Source organism: Suncus etruscus, chromosome 2 (genome assembly GCF_024139225.1).
Source record: "Suncus etruscus isolate mSunEtr1 chromosome 2, mSunEtr1.pri.cur, whole genome shotgun sequence".
Classification (NCBI taxonomy): Eukaryota; Metazoa; Chordata; class Mammalia; order Eulipotyphla; family Soricidae; genus Suncus; species Suncus etruscus.
In genome coordinates, this window is record NC_064849.1 from 2102193 (window position 1) to 2119450 (window position 17258).

Sequence of the window (17258 nt, forward strand, 5' to 3'; positions counted from 1 at the left end):
GGACAGTGGTCCGAATCCCAGCATTCCATAGGGTCCCTTGAGCCTGCCAGGAGCGATTTCTGAGTGTAGAGCCAGGAATAACCCCTGTGCTGCTAGGTGTTACCCAAAAACCAAAAATAATAAAAATGATAATAATCATAGGTCCTAGCAAGGTTCTGAAAAATAGGAGCCCATGATGCGGCTGGAGAGGATGAGAAACAATAGTGTGAGGTCTGAGTTTTCAAAGGATCCCATTCGCAGAGGTCTCCCAGGAGGAAGGCAGCGCCCTCACGAGCAGGTGCTCAAGACTGTCTGTGTTAGAGCCCCGACCCTGAAGCTCTAACTCGCCTCAATGAAACTGCTCGAGTTTGCCCAGACCTTGAAGCTACAACTCACCTTAAAGAGCATCAAGCAGCTGGAAATTTGCCCACCTTTGCCCCTCCCTTCTCAGACACTGTTCCCCCTCGCATGGCATTCCCAGGCCAAATTTTGGGGAAACGGGATGTCAGCTTGTACAGTAGAGTGAGTGGTCAAGGCCTCCTTGTTAAGAAGGCCTTTCTGTCCTTCAGCCAAACAGTATTGTCACCCCACCCCGTTCTTCCTGCCTAACCTAAACCTGACGGTAAGACCTGCCCATTTCTGGGAGAGGGTCTTTGGAAGGTAACAAAAGGACGGCCTGAGTGATGTAAAGGGGATTGGGGCATTCAGCCGGAGATGGAGGAAGAAGCAGTAAGAAACATGGCAGAAAGAGGTTGAAATGACAGGGCAGCTGAAGAGAGCCTGCTTAAAAGGCTTAAAATTAGGGGCCGGAGAAATAGCATGGAGGTAGGGCATTTGCCTTGCGTGTAAAAGGACAGTGGTTCGAATCCAGATATCCCGTTTGGTCCCCCAAGCCTGCCAGAGAGATTTTTTGAGCACAGAACCAGGAGTAACTCCTGAGCGCTGCCGGGTGTGACCCAAAAACAAAACAAACAAATAAAAAAAGGTTTAAGATGAAAGGCCACGCCTGTTGGCCAGGGCCTGAATCAAGTTGATGTCTCCTGAAACCTGGCAGCAGCCTCTGGATCATTTCCTCGCGGCTCTCCTGAACCCTCAGACCCGCTGGCTGGAGGGAGCTTCAGGCCAGGGCAGAGAAAGGCCCACCCATCCATCTCATCACCACCCACCTCCATCCAGGACTCAATAATGAATAAGTTTTTTCTACATATCATACCAGATTATAGGAGCGGGGGCCAGGAGTTAGAACATCTGTGAGACGTGAGACACCTGTGCAAGGGTTGGACTCAGGGAATGAAAACGAAAATTGAACCAATCGTGTCTACAGTGGGTTTATGTGTTTGCTTTGTATTGGGTGATGCTCAGGGGTTACTGCTGGCTATGTGCTCCGAATTGCTGCTGCTATAGGCTGCCAGGGATTAAACCCAGGTCTGCGCTTGTCTGTTTTGTCCTGGGGCCACATCTGGTGATGCTCAGAGGCCACTCCTGCCTATGTGCTCCCAATTGCTGCTGGCTATAGGATGCCAGACACTGCCCCCGGGCCCGTCATGTGGGTCAGCCCCATGCAAGGCAAACGCCCAGTTGCTCCAGCCCCATGGCTACTGTGGAAGTTAAGCTGCAGGAACCAGAGAAATGCTCAGCCCGTCAACCCTGCATGAACTGGAGGAGGCGCGGGCGCGAGAAGCACAGGGCGCAGCTGCGGACAGAACCGGAAGCGGAAGCGGGGCCAGGGCTACGGAAGTTCCGTGTGCCTTGCGCGTGCACGTGCGCCTGCGCAGTCCGCCCCGCCCTCAGCGCGCCTGCGCTATCTGCCCCACCAGCCTCGCGCGCGCCTGCGCCGATCATGCCCCCTCGCGCGCAACTGCGTCTAACTCGCCCCGCCCCCAACTCGCGCCTGCGCCAAACTCACCCCGCCCCCTGGTTACACCCGCGCCGATTTCGCCCCGCCCCAGCGCGCGCCTGCGCCGACGGCGCCCCCTCGTACGAACGCGCCTGCGCGGCGTTGCCTGGCAACCGGTTGGACGCGCGCGCCATGGAGCAGCGAGGCTGCACCGTGAGCCAGGCGGTGCAGGAGCACCTGCGGCAGCTGTGTCTGCACGACTTCCCCTGCGGCCTGGGCAGCTGGGTGCGGACCCCACCCCAGGGCCGGGGCGGGAATCCCAGAGCCATAGATAGACAGATAGCACAGCGCTAGGGCGTTTCCCTTGCACGCTAAGGACCCAGGACGGACGGCCCGGGTTCGATCCCCGGCATCCCATGTGATCCTCCGAGCCTGCCAGGAGCGATTTCTGAGCGCAGAGCCAGGAGGAACCCCTGAGCACGGCTGGATGCAGCCAAAAACACAAAACAACACAACAACAACAGAAATAAAATGACTCTCTGGCCTGCTTTGACAGCTGGTCCTGAGCAGAGGATTCTCTCCCCCCCACTCCAGAACAGGTCCCGCTTTGCCCCCGGGCCCTCGCACCAGCCGCAGAGCCCGCAAGAGGAGCCGGTGGACGCGCTGCTCGGCCTGGCCTGCAGCCCGTCGTCCCCCTGGGCCCTGCCCGAGGGTGCCAGCGCCGAGGACCGCTTCCTGAAGGAGCTGGCCATCCGCAAGCCCCGGCAGATCAAGGACAGCTTCTTCTACTCGTACTTCAAGTCCCTGCGTGTGGTGGACAAGAAGGCAGGAGCCCGGGGGCCTCTTGGAGGGTCTGTCCCTTGCAGAGGGACACCCACACCGGGCCGGCTGGGGAGGGGGCAGAGGGAGGCCAGAACTATCTGATGGTCCTTGTCCCAGGTGGGGGAAATCTGGGGCCACCTCCGACAGCTGAGTCCCAGCTGCCCTGGACCTCTATAGAGGTGAGGGTCCTAAGTTAAATGACCCCTGGGTTCCTGATGGAGGGCCTTTCCCACCCCACCCTACCCCAGCACCTCCCAGTTCAACAAGGGGCACAGGGCTGGAAGGGGGTTCAGGTCCCACAGTTCCCCTGCAATGATGGAAGAAGGAGGCAGTATTGGGGGGGGGCCCTGAGGAAGCTGTCCCTGTGCCGAGGGAGCCCCGCTGTCTGCCCCAGCTGAGTGCCACCACGGCCGCCTTCCTCAGGTGAGTCTGGTGGACAAGGAGCTCCTGAGGTTCGTGAGGCTGGAGGAACTCATCCTGAGCGCCAATCAGATCCAGGACATCCACAGCGCCCACCTGCCCAGGACACTCAAGGTCAGGGCCCCCTGGCCCCGCCACCCGAGGGGATGCTAACGATGGGACAGCCAGACATGGAAGGAGGAAGGGGCCCCAATCGGGCTGAGCACGGCAGCGCCGCTCCACACGCAGCATGTGACCCTCAGACCCTGGCCCCGAGGGCGAGGGACGAGGCGGGCCCTGGTGTCCATGTGGTCTGCACCGACACTCTCCCAGCTGGGTTCTGGGAGAGACAGAGCCCCACAGACAGAAGCGGGTCTGCAGGGGCTCTGGGGGACACTCTTGGGACTGCTCACGGTGGCAGAGTTTCTGTTTGGGGTGAGAAGAGGTCGGCAAGTGGATGGTGGAATTGCGGGCAGTGGCATGGTATGGGTCACGGATGCCAGGCTCGGTCCTCTTGAAATGGCTGGAGGAAGGGTCAGGAGATAGGGGCGGAAGGTGGGTGCACGGAGGAGAAGGGGACTCTGAGCCGTGTCCCCAGGTCCTAGAACTCTACGGCAACCAGCTGAGCAGCCTGGAGTGTCTGTGCGAGCACCCGCCACCCCTCCTGCAGCACCTGGGCGTGGGTCACAACCAGCTGCTGGGCCCCTCCGAGTGCCTGTTCCTCACCGCCAAATACTGGTAACCCTGGGTCCCGAGTTGAGGGGAGGCTGGAGGGGGTGGCTGGTGAGGGGCCACCCCACTAGGCCCACAGGCATCACCCCACCCCTCAGTTCTGGGGGGATGTCTCGGTGAGCCCCGCTGGCTGGTGGTCCGAGAGGTCAGTGCAGAGTCTATGCTGAGTCCCTGCAGCGAGTGAGGGAGGTAGAGGAGGGCACAGGGCCTGTGAGAGGCATGTGAAATCCTTCTGGCCCCAGGACAGTGTTCTTGGGGTCGGGAAGCCACACACCATCCTGCCCCCGCGTCAGCACTGGGCCACCTATTCTAAGCTTACGCCCAGGGAAACACTCCCAGATGCTGAGCCCAGCACCCCCAAACCAAACCTCAGACACCCCCATTTCTGCCTTGCCCTCCCAAGAACCATACATTAGGCTGAAGACTGTTGGTGGGGTACCCCAGTTTCTCCCCTGGGCTGGGCGAGGGGAGGAGTTGGGGGCTTGGGGCTAGGGCCTACTCGGGGCCTCAGAGCTGGGAGCCACCCGCCTGCCTCGCTGGTGGAGAAGGGCCAGGCCGGAGGCATCTCTGTGGTCCTGGGCTTGAGCCTCGCCCACCAACCCTTGTCCGCAGCGGACACTGGGAAACACTCGAGCCCAGGCCTGACGCCCACCTCTGCCCCTGTTAGTCTCGGTAGGGACCTTCCTGATGACTGACTCTGCCACCGCTCCAAGACTGTTTACCAAGGAGTCAGAGGAGGCTGAGGGCCACCGCCTGCCCAGCATCTGGCCTGCATAGTCCCAGACAGGACCTGGTGCGAAGGTGGCCCCGTGCTGGGCCCAACGCCTGAATGGCCCCTCGTCCGCAGGCCCCACCTAGTGTCTTTGGATCTGAGCTTCAACAACCTGATGGACCTGGAGGCCCTGATGGCCGCCCTGCGCTCACTGCAGCATCTGCGGCTACTGGTCCTGCAGGGGAACCCGCTGGCCCTGGTGGCGCATTATCGTGGCTTCACCATCGACAGCCTGGCATCCCTCTGCGTGCTCGACGACCTCACCGTGTCCCCCAGCGAGAAGTACCAGTTCCGGGGGCTCGGCTTCGAGGGGGGTGAGGAACCACAGGGGCTTCCCGGACAGACTCTGAGCCAGGCCTAGCACCCCCTTGTACTCCCGGGCTCTGAGGCCTGTAGGGGACACACCTGGGGAGGGGGCAAGGATCCCCAGGACCCCTAGACTGAGGGCAACTTGGTAGCAGTTTCTTCAAACCCTCGTAGCCCGAGGTCGCCCCCTTGTAGCCCACAGCATGAGGGTCTCAAAACAAGGACTGTGGGGCTGGAGAGATAGCACAGAGGTAAGGTGTTTGCCTTGCGTCCAGAAGGACAGTGGTTCGAATTCTGACATCTCATATGGTCCCCCGTGCCTGCCTGCCAGGGGCGATCTCTGAGCATAGAGCCAGGAGAGATCCCTGAGCACTGCCGGGTGTGACCCAAAAACAAAAAAACAAAAACAAAAACAAAAACAAGGACCATGGCCTCCTCCCACACTGTGGTTGCAAGGCCCAGGGGACCCAGGACCTTCCTCTGCTGGTCATGCTGGCAGCGACCACGGTGCCTGAGAGGCTTGGTGCGACCAGCCTGACGCCCTCACCACTCGTGGGGGTGTCTCCCCATGGGACACGCACCCCAGCACCTGCTTGAAGCCAGTTAAGCTGAGCTGGGACCCCCATCAGCCAGACTCTGCAGCTGGGCCCTTGCAAATGTGCTCATATGAATGGCCATGTGTGCAGGCCTGTCCTCTCCGTGTGTACCCGTCTGAATGTGTGTGCCCCCACCCACCGGCTCGCAGGCCCCCTCCCAAGCCCACTCACCCGGCCCTGCCCCGCAGGCCTGCTGGAGAACAAGGCGCAGATCGTGGTGACCGTGGGTGCCATACGGGGGCTTGTGGACTGCTCCCTGTGGGACCCCGAGCCAGGCCCGCACGGCCCCTTCATCACCTACGGCTACTACGTCACCTACGACTTCGTGGAGGATGAGGAGAGCGTGAAGGAGGAGTTTGAGCGGGTGCTGGCCGAGGTGCGTCCGGGGCTGGATGCCTCTGGGAGTACGGGGAGCCCTTCAGCCTGGGTCTTCCTTCTCCTGTCCCCCTAGAAATGTGAGTCAGGGGGCCGGTGAGGTGGCGCTAGAGGTAAGGTGTCTGCCTTGCAAGTGCCAGCCAAGGAAAGGACCATGGTTCGATCCCCCCGCGTCCCATATGGTCCCCCCCAAGCCAGGGGCAATTTCTGAGCGCTTAGCCAGGAGTAACCCCTGAGCATCAAAGGGGTGTGGTCCGAAAAAACAAAAAACAAAACGAAACAAAAAATGTGAGTCAGGGACCGAGTGGGGGACCCACCCATCTCCTGGAGAGGCCAGGCTGCCTTCTCCTCTCCACCCTATGCCATCCCTGGGGGGGGGGGACATCCCTTCCATGGGAACCCCCCCATGGAAACTGGGGGCTGCATTTCACCCACAGTGTAGCTGAGCTTGGGCTCCCTCGCCCACCTCACCCTGTCCGCTGAAGCCCCAGGAGGGACCCACATGCCTGTCTCCCCCCCCCAGATCGTTCGGCCGCCGTCCATGGACCAGTTCAGCCAGATGCCTGGTGAGGAGGAAGAGGAGCTGGAGGAGGAAGCGACGGCCGTGGCCGCAGAGGCCGAGGCCGAGGCTGAGGAGGCTGAAGAGGCGGAGGAGGCGGTGGAGGCAGAGGAGGCAGAGGAGACAGAGGTCGAGACCCTGAAGGAGGAGGAGCGGATGTCCCTGGACACAGCCATGGAGGACTCTGATTTATCGGGCGAGTCCACAGTCATCCAGAGCCCCTCGAGGACCAGGGACTCGGAGGAAAACGATCTGACCAAGCTGCGGCCCCTGGTTGATCTCCGGGTGGTCCCGTCCCCCGGGTGAGGAGGGGGACCTGAGGGGACCAGGCTGGGCTCCAGTTTCTCCTTGAGGGGCTGTAGAGGCTGCAGCCTGGGAACACAGGTCTGGTTCCCAGGGAAAGGCACGAGAGCAGGGAGATGGCTCAGAGCCCGAGCTGGGCCCTGCACACAGGAGGCCTGTCTCTCTCCACAGCCCCCCAAGCACTAGCCAGGAGAATAATCCTCCCTAGCAGCATGAGAACTGCTGGTGGTGACCCACGTCCCCCTAAAAGGCATCAAGGATATTGATCCTGGTGGTTCCTTTGGTCGGGCCTCATACATGCCACTGGAATCCAGGCATTTCTGAAACCAGTTTTTAAGTTTGGTGGGTTTTTTTTGTTTTTGTTTTTCTTTGGTGGGGAGGGTTTGGGTCACACCCAACATCGATCAGGGGTTCCTCCTGGCTCTATGCTCAGAAATCGCGCCTGGCAGGCTCGGGGGACTATATGGGATGCCAGGATTTGAACCACCATCCTTCTTGCTATCTCTCTGGCCCATGTTTTAAGTTTTTTCATTTTGTTGGTTGGTTTTGGGCCACACATGGTCAGGAGATGCTCTTGAGTTACTCCAGGCTTGGGGGATCATATAGGATACAGGGGATCGAACCTGGATGGTGCAAGGCAAATGCTCTTCCCACTGTGCTGTCACTCCAGCCCCTCCCTTTTATTCTGTTGGGGCAACTGGGACCTCGCTGCACCCAGAGGCTGTGCAGGGCATGGCCGAACCCTCCTAGGCATTTTCCTCAGTCAGAGACAAGTGGGCTGCTGAGTGACCTCTGGGGACCCTGCAGGGAAGGCCCCTTTTTACAACTTGGCTGACTTGATGCAGGTTTCTGCTTCTCTCCCGGTGGGTCCCCATCTGCTGCTGAATGCCTGGTAGCGCCTGGGCCGTGGGTCTTAGCCCTGCACCCTCCCTCCCGCCTCACCCCCAGGACCGTGCTCTTCAGCACCGAGCACAAACCCTACGCGGATGTCATTTCCTATGGCTACCAGATGCTGCACAGCTTCAAGGGTCTGGCACCTCTCAAGACCTTCCTGTTGTCTGGAACAACGGTCACTGTGGTGGAGGAGAAGGTGAGGCCACCTGGCCTGGGCCTATGGGCGGCAGCTTTCAGAATGGGAAGTAAGTCCAGAGAGCTCATGCTCAGGCCTGTGCCCTGACCCTCCCTAGATCCTGTCTTTTTTTGTTTGTTTGTTTTTGGTTTTTGGGCCACACCCGGCAGTGCTCAGGGGTTACTCTTGGCTGTCTGCTCAGAAATAGCTCCTGGCAGGCACGGGGACCCTATGGGACACCGGGATTCGAACCAACCACCTTTGGTCCTGGATCGGCTGCTTGCAAGGCAAACGCCGCTGTGCTACGTCTCCGGGCCCCCTAGATCCTGTCTTGGCATGTGGTGTCGCCTCCTCCCAGCCCAACAATGCCGAAGAAAGACAAAGGGGACAAGAAAGGGAAGCAGAAGGACGAGGGGAAGGACGCCAAAAAGGAGAAAGATGAGAAGAGCAAAGGGCCCCAGATGCTGACGAAGGTGTGGGGGTGTTGGTGGGGGGCAGCGCCCGTCCCTGCCCTGCCGGCCCCTTGACCGCCTCTCGGACCCCCCTCAGGCCTTCCCACCCAAGAAGAAGAAAGTGGTCCCCAAGGAACTCCGCCAGGATGCCCCCATCCTGCGGGTGCTGGGCAGAACCCACGTCCCTCTGGAGCCCCTGGTGGCCGGGGAGCCCACAGTCTCCACCGTGGTCAACTTGGGAGTGATCCGCACCGTGGAGACGGACAGGACGACCTACATGAGGGTACGGCAGCCCCCTCGAGCCCCACCTCGGCGGACCCAGGGGCTGGGGTGGATGGCAGCCAAGGGGCGTTTGCCTCCCAGCACACGAAGCAGCCCCAGGCTCGGCCTCCTCCCTGCCAGGCACCCCGAGTCCAATGAGTTTGCGTCTCTGTGCTTCTTTCTCTCAGAGCTCAAGGACCAAGAGCAAGAAAGGCCGGAGAGGTGAGGCCGATGCCGCTGGGGCTGGGGCGGCCCAGCTGTCAGGGCTGTGCCTGGGCGGGGATCGGATCCTGGGCCTCTGGCAGCGGTGCGCTGACGCAGAGCCCCCCTGGTCGTGGGGGTTTGGGGGGAGCCGGGCGAATGACGGGCGCAGGCAGGGCAGCCCGGGCGGATCTGATGCCCGGAGGACGGCCCGGGAGAGGGGTCCCGGCGGGCCTGCTCGCTCCGGGGCTCCGGGCCGCACACACCCGCCTGCCCTTTGCGCCCGCCCGCCCGCAGACAAGGGCCGAGCCGCGGGGCCCGTGTTCGACGACAGCTACCGGCCCGAGCCGCTGACGGTGGAGCTGCAGGTCCAGCTGAACCAGTTCCGCTCGGCCGAGGAGGCGCTGCGCTCCGTCGGCCCGCCCTAGGCGCCGCCCCGGCCCGGCGCCCCAGGACGCGCCCGGGGCTGAATGTCGGCCGCGCCGCGGGGCGAGGGGAGCGGCCCCGGAGGCCACGCCCACCACACATAAAGTAACGCCCACTGTAAGGCGGGTCTCTGTCTTGCCCCGCTCATTGGCTGACTAAACCACGCCCTTCAAAACCAACCACGCCTCCCTGGGTCTCGGGCTACGCTCCTGCAGGCCACGCCCCCGGACGAGGCGGGGCCTCTTGCACCCGTCCGCGCCCATGGGCCACACCCACCACCATCGAAGCCACGCCCTACCTCAAAGCCCGGGGCGGGACCTCTTCTGACTCCACCCACAGACACGCCCACAGGGGCGGGGCTTCCCTGACACTTGTCCGAGCCGAGCGCTGAAGCCGCTGTCCCCGGCTGCTGTCCCCGGGCTGCTGGCTGGCCTCCTTCCTCCCGCCCGCCCGTCCTGTCCTCCGCGGCCTGGGCTCCGAGCTTGGGTCCCCTTGGCCAGGCCCGGCGGGGCTCGGGCGCGGGCGTCCAGTCTGTTTCCCGGTCTTGTCTCTCCCCCTCCCCTCTGGCCTTTTTCGGGGCGTCCCTGGGAGGGACGCGGGGTTGGGTTCCATCGGGGATGGACCCTGGTCGACCGCGCGCCAAGCAGGAGCCCTCCCCGCCCCGCCCAGGGCCGCCCCCTCTTTTCCAACGTGAGAGTCCCAGCGCCCCTTGCTTGCGCGGAAGGGCATCGACCTAGCACATGCCTTCCCTCCTTCCAGCCACCTCAACCCTCCCGACCCGTCATGATGGGCCCTTCCCTGACGCCACCCCCCCACACCCACTTGCGGCCAGCTGCCCCCACCGACTTGTCCTGTGCCCGCCCCCGCTGCCCTAAGCAGGGCACCCTCCTCTCCTAACAGTAGAAGCTCCAGCGTGCAGCCTCCTCTTCTCCGACTCTTGGGCTGTCTCCAGCTTCCGGCTATTTTGAAGAGCATTGCGTGAACACTGGCCTTTAGGGGGCTTTTCTTTTTTCTTTTTTTGGATTTTGGGTCAGCATTCAGGGGTCACTCCTGGCTCCACTCTCAGAAATCGCTCCTGGCAGGCTCGGGGGACCCTATGGGATGCCGGAATTCGAACCACCGTCCTTCTGCATGAAACGCAAACCCCTTACCTCCACGCTATCTCTCCGACCCCTTTAGGGGGCTTTTCTCCATTGTCTCTTCTCCTGAACTATTGCATAAGGGCTGGTGGCCGAGGCCGCTGTTTTCTGAAGGGAGACAGGGCCTGCAACTTAAGTAGTTGCTGGCTTGAGTTGGGAGTTGATTCCCTGCAAGAGGGCTTTGCCTTAAGGAACTGTGTGCCAGGCTGGGGGGGGGGCACACACACTGTCTGTCCCCAGTCTGCTTGGTATCATGCTGGCCCACATTCCCAGTGCTGGAGCTCTGGGTGGAAATATCCACCAAGAGGAGCCTAAGACCTGTCCATCCTCCCCCCACTACCCACCCTGTGTGGGCGTGACAACTCACAGCTGTGGAGGGCAGTGCTTAGTCAAGACTGCGGGTAGTTGCCTGATGAAGCTGGGTGTGTGCCCAGGACCACACTGCGGATGCTTCCTCAGGGGGTACTGCCTTAGCTCCCATGCGGTACGAAATCCAAGGGGTAGGAACCTCACTGTGGCGGTGTCCCAAGAAAGGCTGACCCGTGCACCCTCTCCCAGCTTTGCCAACTTGGATCAGAATGGAGGCCGGTGATGCTTAGTGGGCATCTGCTGAGCCCAGCTTCCTGTGCCGAATGCCATGGGAGGTTTTCTAGCACCCCCTGGGGGTGACAGCCAGCTAGGAGGGAAACGATCGAGGGCCCCGAAAGACACACCAACATTTTCAAACAAAAGAAAACCATCGATTCTTCAGTTTCAACAAACAGTAGTCGGAAGGGAAGGAGAACGTGGCTCTGGGTAAGGCCTGTCCAGAGAACCGGGTCCACGCAGGACCCAGTGTCAGCGAGTTTGTGGGGCAGGGAAGGAAACCAAACACTGGAAAAGGACCTAACGGGAGGGGAGGTGACTCCAGCCTCAAAACCGCCTTTGGAGGGAGGGCGACTGGGTGAGCGAGTCACTAGGCCTAGTGAGAAGGCACTCAGAGGGAGCTTGGAGTTAAAGTGCAGTGCGAGACGGGGAAGGCGCTTGGGCCCTCAGTCCTCACGCAGGTAAGCGTCGTGCTCCGGCTCGGCCCGCTCCACCATGTCTTCCTGGACTTTCTGCCGAAGCTCTTCCGTCTGGGCTTCAGCCAGCTTAGTTTCGGCCTTCTGCGAGAGCTGGCGCACCTCCTGCACCTGAGACTTCACCAGCTGGATATGGCTCCTGGCGGCGACGGATGCCTGGTCGGCTCCTGCGGACAGACAGAGAAGCTGAGCGAGGCCCAGGCAATGCTGGGTGGAACTTCCCCCGGGTGCCTGGCCTCCCCTCCCTTCTCAGCCTTCCATTTTATTCTTCACTTGCAAACCCCAGCACTCTTAACGTTAAGTACAAGCCCCCACTGTCTACGCCTTCCCTGCTGTGCAGTCCTGCAGGTCCCTGGTAAGAGCCTTACCATAAGCATTAGCTTCCCAGTCGCAATATCATCTTTTTTTGTTTGTTTTCTTTTTGGGTCACACCCGGCAGCGCTCAGGGGTTCCTCCTGGCTCTACGCTCAGAAATCGCTCCTGGCAGGCTCTGGGGACCATGTGGGATGCCGGGATTCGAACCACCGTCCTGCATGCAAGGCAAAAGCCCTACCTCCATGCTATCTCTCCGCCCCCTCCCCTTTTTAAAACTTGGTTTGCGGAGCTGTGAATGGAACCAGGACCTTCCACACGTGTGACTGACTCTCACAGGCCCTCTTACTTCAGCTTTACACAAGCAACACAGAGGATCTGCTCAAAAGCTGCTTTTGAGGATGTTTTGCCGGGATGACAGGCCCACGCCAGCTGTGCTCAAGGCTCTACCCAGCGAGCTTGGGAAACCACATGCTACTGAGGGCCAAAGCAGGCTCAGCTGAATTCTAAGCATGAATGAGCTTTACTATAGCTTTGGCCCACCAACGAGAAGTTTAAAGGGCAGCTTTCTAGTATTTCTCGGGCCTCCCAAGGGGTATTCGGCAGAGCTGGGAGTGCTACTGGCAATCTCAGTCTTTCTGGAGTTTTTCCACGAGGACCCAAGGTGCTGCCTGGGCCCTGAGATGCTGGGCCGCCGCACTGCAAACTCTGCTTCTTTAGCCCCGAAGCATCTCTCTGACCCCTCACTTCCTCTTCCCACTCCTCTGCCCTTCTTGATCTAAAACTAGACCATTTGGGGCGAAGAAATAGGACAGAGGGTAGTGAAGGGTGCTGGCCTCCCTGGCACGACAGGGTGTGAACAACCAATAAAAGCCCATTTAACTTAGGGAAGCAGAGGAAAATGTCTTGTCCTTAGTAAATCTATGTAGTGCAAAAAACTTTGTTACTGTTGTGTTCCTTTCCCTCCCGCTAGTATCACCCTAATTTAGACAGTGATTACTGTTATTTGAACTCGACCCCATCCTACCCCCATTCTTTTCTAGAATTTAACAATGTCAATTATGAAGCCAATTTCTCTCTCCTTTGCAAACAAGCCTACATATTCTTACTTTTACCTCAAACTAACTGGAATTATTTAACCGTTGTTTGGGGGAGAGATAGTATAGCTGATAAGGTATGCACCTCTCATGCTGGATCACTGACACCCCATACGGTCCAGAGCACTGCCAAGATGATCCATCCCTGAGGGCAGAGCCAGCAGTAAGCCCTGAGCATCACTGGATGTGGGGGCCCCCCCAAATTTTTTTTGCCATATCTTACTATTTTTGTCACCATAGTTTGGCCTGTGGTTGGCATACTTGATATTGATGCCTGCAAATGTCTTTAATTCTCATGTATCACCACTGACTTTGGCTGGACAGAATGTTCTACATTATTGATACATCACCAGTATATGTGATAAAAAAAAATACTCATGTCTGAGCTAGAGATGGCACAAAGGTTGATGCTGAGCTCTGCAGATGGGAGATCTGGGCTTGGTCCCCAAAGCACCAATGCTGGGAATAACCCCAAGCATTACTTGAATTCAGGCTCGACCTGAATACCCCCACCACCAAGACTGACAAATGAAATCTTGCAAGTAAATGTTTGTGGTTCTTTTTTTTTCCTTTTGCATTTTGGGCCACACCCGGCAGCGCTCAAGGGCTACTCTTGGCGGCTTGAGGGGCCATATGAGATGTCAGGGATCAAATCCAGGTCGGTTGTGGCCAAGGCAAATGCTCTTCCCACTGTACTATTGCTCTGGGCCCTCAAATGTTTGGGTGTGAACATTTTTTTTTTTTTTTGGTTTTTGGGTCACACCCGGCAACGCTCAGGGGTTACTCCTGGCTCTATGCTCAGAAACTGCTCCTGGCAGGCTCGGGGGGACCATATGGGATGCCGGGATTTGAACCACCGACCTTCTGCATGCAAGGCAAACGCCCTGCCTCCATGCTATCTCTCCAGCCCCGGGTGTGAACATTTTAATGTGTGAAATGTTAAACTTTTTTTTTTTTTTTTTTTTGGTTTTTGGGTCACACCCGGCAGTGCTCAGGGGTTATTCCTGGCTCCAGGCTCAGAAATTGCTCCTGGCAGGCACAGGGGACCATATGGGACGCCGGGATTCGAACCGATGACCTCCTGCATGAAAGGCAAACACTTTACCTCCATGCTATCTCTCCGGCCCCGAAATGTTAAACTTTTTAAAATAAAAGTCAACTGCTTTAAGTTTTTAGAGTGGAGACCTATACAGGTAAGCCGTTAAGTTAGAATTGTTTTCACAACACATTAACTCACTCCCGCTCAGGTGCAGCAGATGGAAACTGCTACTTCTCCACTGCAGCTCTAAGTGTTGGGACTGAAGCACTTGGAGCATGAGCATCAGGGTTGGAGGCAGCAGCCTGGATCCCAGTTCCAGGTATAGCAATTGGGATACATTAGAGAAACTCTCCTGCACCCAGTTTCTCCATCTCAGAACACAAATGCTACTCTAAAGAGCTAAGTACAAGTAGCCTGTTCCAGGCCTGAACTAAAGAGAGCCGTTACGTGTCTTGATTTTATTACTGCACGTGCTCCCCATCTGCACAAAGTTTTCCCCAGATAAACCGTAACTCATCAAACCATAATTCAAGAGGATAAAGGTCAAGGCATTCGTCTTGTTCCAGTCCACCTGGATTCAATCCCTGGCACCCCGAGGGCCTGAGAATCAGCAGGACCTGTCCCTGAGTAGAGCAGGGTGCAGCCCAAACACAAAACTAAAGCAGTATTCTCCAGTGATAGTTTTTACTCCGTTTTCCAGAGTCCTGACAACCTAGATTCTACTGGTCTGGCCTACAGGAGAATTAATATTTTACAACCAGAAAATGTAATTCTGGTCAGAGCCAGAATGGGTCCTTGCCACCCATCCGCTAGACTAAATGGCGTCTCCTCACCAGAGTGTGACCCTACCTGTTTGGTAGGCAGCTTCTGCTGCCATCTCTGACAGACTCACTGCAGTCATCCAAGTGGTCTCCAGTTTCAAGTACTCCTGTTGCTTTGAAGTCATCTGTAAATAAACCAAAAGAACCAGAGGTAGAGAGGTTAAACCCAATCACACAGACTGACTCAAATAGATTTAGACAAGTTCCCTGGTAGATCCCCTAAGCGCACGAACACCGACGCCTGCCACCTCTTCGCTCACCTCAACTCTGGCTCCTATGATCACCTGCCACACTTCATCCTCTTCCTGTGAGTTCATCTTCCCAAGCAAACTTGTATATTGCCGGTAGAGAGAAATGAGGGTATAGACAGCCTACAAACAGAATAATCAAGTATGAGGTGATGAAGCATACGAGGATATTGAAACACCTTAAGCCTTAAGGGAATGAAGTCTCTTTCCAGAAAACTGGCTGCTCTTCCCCTCACGGGAACATCAGAATTCCTGCTTTTCAACGATCAGCCTTCAGATATTTAGAAGCTTGCTAACGATTCAGATGTAGGAAAAAAACAAGTTACAATACAGAGTGAAACTTGGAAAACTTCTGGAATATAAAGATACCTTGGTGTAATCCGTGACTGCTTCGATGAGAGCGTACGTGGTCTGAGAGAGGAAGGTGGAGGTGCTGTCCGTCACCAAAGACACGGCCCTCCGCATCAGCGCGTCATTACTGAGAGACTGGGGGTCCGATTTCTGGAAGAGGACAACATTGCAGCCTGTTTGCTCGCCTTTCTCTCCCTTTGAGGGGGCCACACCGGACGACGCTCACGGCTTGCTCCCTACTCTGCTGCTCAGGAGTCACTCCTGACGGGGTTTGGGTGCCAAAAGAAGGTTGGCTGCGTGCGAGGCAGCCTTCATACCTTCAGTCCTCTGGTTCTGGCCCTGTCTGCTTGCCTTTCAAGCCTGTGTTCTCTTTTCCCCTCAACAGGAGAGAAGGCCATCCCGATGGGAATAACCACCCAAAATTGCGTTTACTTACCATTTTAGAGAAGCCCACGTCCTCACGAACACTTTTCTTTTTCCTTCCTTTCCCTCTCAGGTCTTTCTAAGCCACTTTCATTCAATAAAGCTACCTTGCTTCAGTAAAACAAAGGAAAAAAAAAAGGGGGGGGGATACTTCCTTTAAAATATAAAGTGGACAAGGGCCAGAATTAAAAGCAGGCCCCTGAGGGCGCTTGCCTTGCGTGCAGCCATCCTGGGTTCGATCCCTGGCACCCCATAGGATTTCCTGAGCCTCGCACATGGCCTACCCAGAAAAGACCCTGGTTCGATCCCCGGACAAGAGCAATTTCTGAGCCCAGAGCCGGGGGAAACCCCTGAGCGCCGCCGGGTGTGGCCCAAATGCCCCCCCCAAATCAAAGCTACTTTATTTTCAGGCTGGAGAGACACCGCCATGGGTGGGGCTGGGCACCTGCCTCCCTCGCAGGCCACCAACCTGGGCGGGTCGGGGTCCGGGACTGGGCATAGCAGAGTCCCCTGGCACGGCCAGGACTGACTCCTGGGCACCGCCCCGCCGGCTGTGACCCCAACTGCCCCGGCCCCCCCAGAAGAGCATCGAGGGCCCTGGGTTGACAGCCCTGCACGCAGCCCACCCAGAGGGTCCCCCGGGCCTGAGCACCCGCGAAGTCAGCCCCGTCCGAGACACCCCAAGGTGTCCCCGGCCTCCCTCCCTCACTCACCTGCGCGACGGGCACCGCGCACAGCGCCACGCCGAGCCCCAGGGCGACGGGCCGGGGCCACGGCCGCAGCACGTCCCGCACGCAGCGCCGCCGGCAGCTCGCGGAGGTCGGGCCGGGCCGGGCCCTGCGGAAGGAAGGAAGGAAGGGAGGGAGGAAAGAAGAGGCCGTGAGCGCATCGCGTCCCCGGGAGCAGTGGGCCCAGGCGCCGCCCCTCAACCGCCCCGCTACCTGAGCACCGAGGCGACGCCCCGCCGCAGCCAGCGCCCCAGCGCCGCCATCCTGCCGCCGCGGACGCCGGAAGTGGAGTGCGCCAAGGGGGCGGGCGCGGCGGGCTTTTAAGTACGGCCCCGCCCCGGGGCGCCGCCGGGACGGGCGGGGATTGGACGAGCCGGCAAGGGGCGGGGAACTCGACGGCCCGGAAGGGAGCGGGGATTGGATGGGGCTGGGAGAGGGGGCGGGAATTGGGCGGGGCCGGAGGGGGCGGGGAACGCGCCGCGCCGGAAAAGGCGGGGATTGGACGGGCTTGAGGAGGGGCGGGGACTAGGCAACAAGGGGCGGGCGGGGATTGGACGGGCGGGAAGGGGGCGGGGCCGGGCTAACGGTCCTTTAAACCGCCTGGGGCCGCGTTCAACCGCCAGAGGCGCCCGCGCGCCCGGGGATCATCGGTCCGAGGTCGCGACGGGCCCTGGCCGAGCCCGGCAGCGAGTGTGCGGCCCAGGCCTTTGCATAGGGGGTTGTGCGCATGCGGCGGGGCAGGCCAGCGTCAGATCAGGATCAGAGGTTAGGGCAGGGGCAGGGTCAAGTGCAGGGTCACAGGCTAGGTCAGGGCCAGGAGCAAGGCCAGGTGCAGATGCAGGTGCAGGTATGGGTAGGGCCAGGTGCAAGGCCAGGAGCAGAGGGTATGGGCATGGGCAGGTGCAGGGCCAGGGAGGGGTCAGGGTATGGGCAGGGCCAGGGATAGGTGC

The 17258-nt window shown here is 59.1% G+C and overlaps 3 protein-coding genes across 3 annotated transcripts in view; 1 reads left to right on the top strand and 2 right to left on the bottom strand.

Moving 5' to 3' along the window:
* CLIP1 (CAP-Gly domain containing linker protein 1) overlaps nucleotides 1-17258 on the bottom strand; it is a 315265-nt gene that overhangs the window by 158759 nt on the left and 139248 nt on the right. The window lies entirely within an intron of this gene.
* Nucleotides 1571-9091, top strand: LRRC43 (leucine rich repeat containing 43). The gene is made up of 11 exons (XM_049768228.1): nucleotides 1571-2101; nucleotides 2411-2641; nucleotides 3062-3172; nucleotides 3636-3775; nucleotides 4617-4855; nucleotides 5632-5819; nucleotides 6342-6679; nucleotides 7629-7770; nucleotides 8073-8222; nucleotides 8317-8484; nucleotides 8651-9091. The coding sequence occupies exons 1-11, from the start codon at nucleotides 1571-1573 to the stop codon at nucleotides 9089-9091; spliced, it is 2679 nt and encodes an 892-aa protein (XP_049624185.1).
* Nucleotides 11236-16424, bottom strand: DIABLO (diablo IAP-binding mitochondrial protein). The gene is made up of 5 exons (XM_049767878.1): nucleotides 16294-16424; nucleotides 15176-15307; nucleotides 14819-14929; nucleotides 14587-14683; nucleotides 11236-11456 (listed from the first exon to the last, which is right to left on the bottom strand). The coding sequence occupies exons 2-5, from the start codon at nucleotides 15269-15271 to the stop codon at nucleotides 11260-11262; spliced, it is 501 nt and encodes a 166-aa protein (XP_049623835.1). The 5' UTR covers nucleotides 15272-15307; nucleotides 16294-16424; the 3' UTR covers nucleotides 11236-11259.

Bases quoted from the DNA above. Each gene is read 5' to 3' on its own strand.
- LRRC43 (XM_049768228.1), top strand. From the start codon at position 1,571: ATGGCTACTGTGGAAGTTAAGCTGCAGGAACCAGAGAAATGCTCAGCC. The intron at 4,856-5,631 runs GTGAGGAACCAC...CCTGCCCCGCAG, and splicing joins GGGGCTCGGCTTCGAGGGGG to GCCTGCTGGAGAACAAGGCG. The intron at 7,771-8,072 runs GTGAGGCCACCT...CGGGCCCCCTAG, and splicing joins TCACTGTGGTGGAGGAGAAG to ATCCTGTCTTGGCATGTGGT.
- DIABLO (XM_049767878.1), bottom strand. From the start codon at position 15,271: ATGCGGAGGGCCGTGTCTTTGGTGACGGACAGCACCTCCACCTTCCTC. The intron at 14,930-15,175 runs GTATCTTTATAT...TTCTGTTTGTAG, and splicing joins CAGTCACGGATTACACCAAG to GCTGTCTATACCCTCATTTC. The intron at 14,684-14,818 runs GTGAGCGAAGAG...GTTTATTTACAG, and splicing joins TCATAGGAGCCAGAGTTGAG to ATGACTTCAAAGCAACAGGA.